This window comes from Anarrhichthys ocellatus, unplaced genomic scaffold (genome assembly GCF_004355925.1).
Source record: "Anarrhichthys ocellatus isolate YVR2014 unplaced genomic scaffold, GSC_Weel_1.0 scaffold7521, whole genome shotgun sequence".
NCBI lineage: Eukaryota > Metazoa > Chordata > Actinopteri > Perciformes > Anarhichadidae > Anarrhichthys > Anarrhichthys ocellatus.
Window position 1 is genome coordinate 1 of NW_022287495.1, and position 2,228 is coordinate 2,228.

General features: G+C 41.8%; 1 protein-coding gene across 2 annotated transcripts; it reads right to left on the reverse strand.

Annotated features, from left to right (window-relative positions):
• Nucleotides 1-51: 51 nt before the first annotated feature.
• On the reverse strand, nucleotides 52-2,222 carry LOC116380524 (F-actin-monooxygenase MICAL3-like). 2 transcript variants are annotated; one of them, XM_031842431.1, is made up of 4 exons: nucleotides 1,585-2,222; nucleotides 1,432-1,483; nucleotides 1,098-1,278; nucleotides 52-390 (listed from the first exon to the last, which is right to left on the reverse strand). In XM_031842431.1, the coding sequence occupies exons 1-4, from the start codon at nucleotides 1,708-1,710 to the stop codon at nucleotides 99-101; spliced, it is 651 nt and encodes a 216-aa protein (XP_031698291.1). In that variant the 5' UTR covers nucleotides 1,711-2,222; the 3' UTR covers nucleotides 52-98. The 2 variants fall into 2 exon arrangements, with proteins under 2 accessions (XP_031698291.1, XP_031698290.1); XM_031842430.1 differs by having other exon boundaries at nucleotides 1,098-1,281.
• Nucleotides 2,223-2,228: the final 6 nt, after the last annotated feature.

Sequence of the window (2,228 nt, forward strand, 5' to 3'; positions counted from 1 at the left end):
ATCACAATACAACAACATCACAATATACAACAAACATCACAACAACATCACAACAACAAAACATCACAACAACAACATCACAATACAACACAACAACATCACAACAACAAAACATCACAACACAACTCTACCAGCAGTAGGAAACACAACATCACAGAACAACAACACAACATGCAGAGATTCATGACAGGAAACAGAAAAACGCCCTGAGACTCACCGTCACTGGACTCCACCTCCTCTTCTTCATCCTCCTCTTCATACTCCTCCTCCTCCTCCCTCAGGTGGAGGTGCTGCTGCAGAGTTTCCCTCCATGAAGCTTTGGCCTCTTCTGAAGTCACACGATGACGATGACCCCGGCCTTCCTCCTCTTCCTCCATCTCTGACTCTGAACTGAAGCAGACAAACACAAGAGACTGTTGAGGAGGGAGGAGGGAGGAGACGAGAGGTATGGAAGATCAATACTACCAGTAAATTAAATAAATATTATTCATACATTTTTCAATTTGACATAAAAATAATAAAAATAAAAAAGTCAAGACTTTTTTTTTTTTAACTTAAAACGTCACTTTTTAGATTTAATCATGAGCTTTATTTAAAATATATTTATATCTAAACCTCATAAGGTAACATTTTAAAGTTATAATCCTGACTTGAACTTTTATAATGATGTTGTCGACAGACATAACGATCAGCAGAACTATTCAATGTTTTAATCAGATAGAAACCATCAAAACTCTGGTTTAGTCTCATTTTCAGGACAACCGCTCAGAGTTGTGGACTGTCCTTAAATTTGATAAGCGATGAGTGAGAGGGATTCTTTTTGTATCATTGCTTTTACAGAAAATTGTTGCATATAATACCTTTAATCTTAAAAGTCAGAATTTCTGCATAGAAAGTCATATTGTTTGACTTGTCTCTATACGTTGTCTTCTCTTGAGTGTCTATCATCTATTTTGTATCTTCTCTTGGCGTTAATGACCTTCCATACAGAGAAGCATGAGGGCATTGTTGTTAAAAACGATTTCTCTTGTGTCTCTCCACACACATTTGCGAAATACTTTTTGCTTCAAGAACGGCCCCACAGAGCAGACTCAGACCTGGATCTGTGGTGGTCTTTCTCGTCCATGCCGAGGTTGAACCGGTTCAGGGTCTCCTCAGAGACCTCCTCGGGCTCCTCAGGCTCCTCCAGCAGCTCCTCCGTTTCCATCTTCGTTGAGCTCCGGCGGTAGTTTTCCAGCTCGATCCTCTCCGGCATTGTCGCCACCATCACAGAAACCACTGCTGACAAACCAGCACGGCCACGCACACACACAGACACACACAGAAACACACACACACTAAAGCACCACAAGTGAATCCAGTTTAAGGAGCGCGCTCAGGTGTGAACAGGTATGAAAGTCTGAAAGGAAAACGCAGGTGATCCGAGCTCACCTGAGGAGCGACGACCGCTGGCAGAGATCAGAGACTCTGAACCCAGAGACGCCTGTGGAGAAAACAAACACTCTGAGTTTTTACATTTCTTTACATGCTCTCATTGTAATATTTTGAACCTCTGAACCTTTATTAGACGGAAGGTTTTCTTACGATGGACGCTCGGTGTGAAGTCGGTTTGTTCCTCAGACGAGAGTCGTAGTGCTGAAGACAGTAAAACCTCCCTGAGACAGCAGAAGAAGAAACATCAGGACAGATGTGTGAACGCTTAAACGTCATCCTGTTTTTATACCAAAAGTCAAACCGAGTCCCGCCTCACACTTCAAATAACTCTGGTCATGTGACTGCTCCGCTTTGATTGGCTGCTGAGAAAGTTCAGCAAACAAACAAGTCAAGCTATCATGTATATAGAGTGTATAACACACACACACAGTCTCATTTTCATCACGTTAGAGGGGATTACATTGACTTGCATTCATTTCCTGGAGGCATACCATTAACCCTCCACCCCACCAACACACACACACACACACACACACACACACACACACACACACCATCATGTAGCTAATCAGTGAACTGTGGTGAACAGCAGATCAGAGTGAAATCACCCTGATGATCCAGGTTCTGCCGTCTGACAGCCGTCATCATAAACATGTGATTCACTGATAATAACTAAATATTTAGAATAACGCTGAAGATCTACTTTATTGAAAAAACGTTGAAGCAGTTTTGTTGATTCTGTTATCCAGTTAACATGATCTAGTTAACGATCTAGTTAACATGATCTAGTTAAC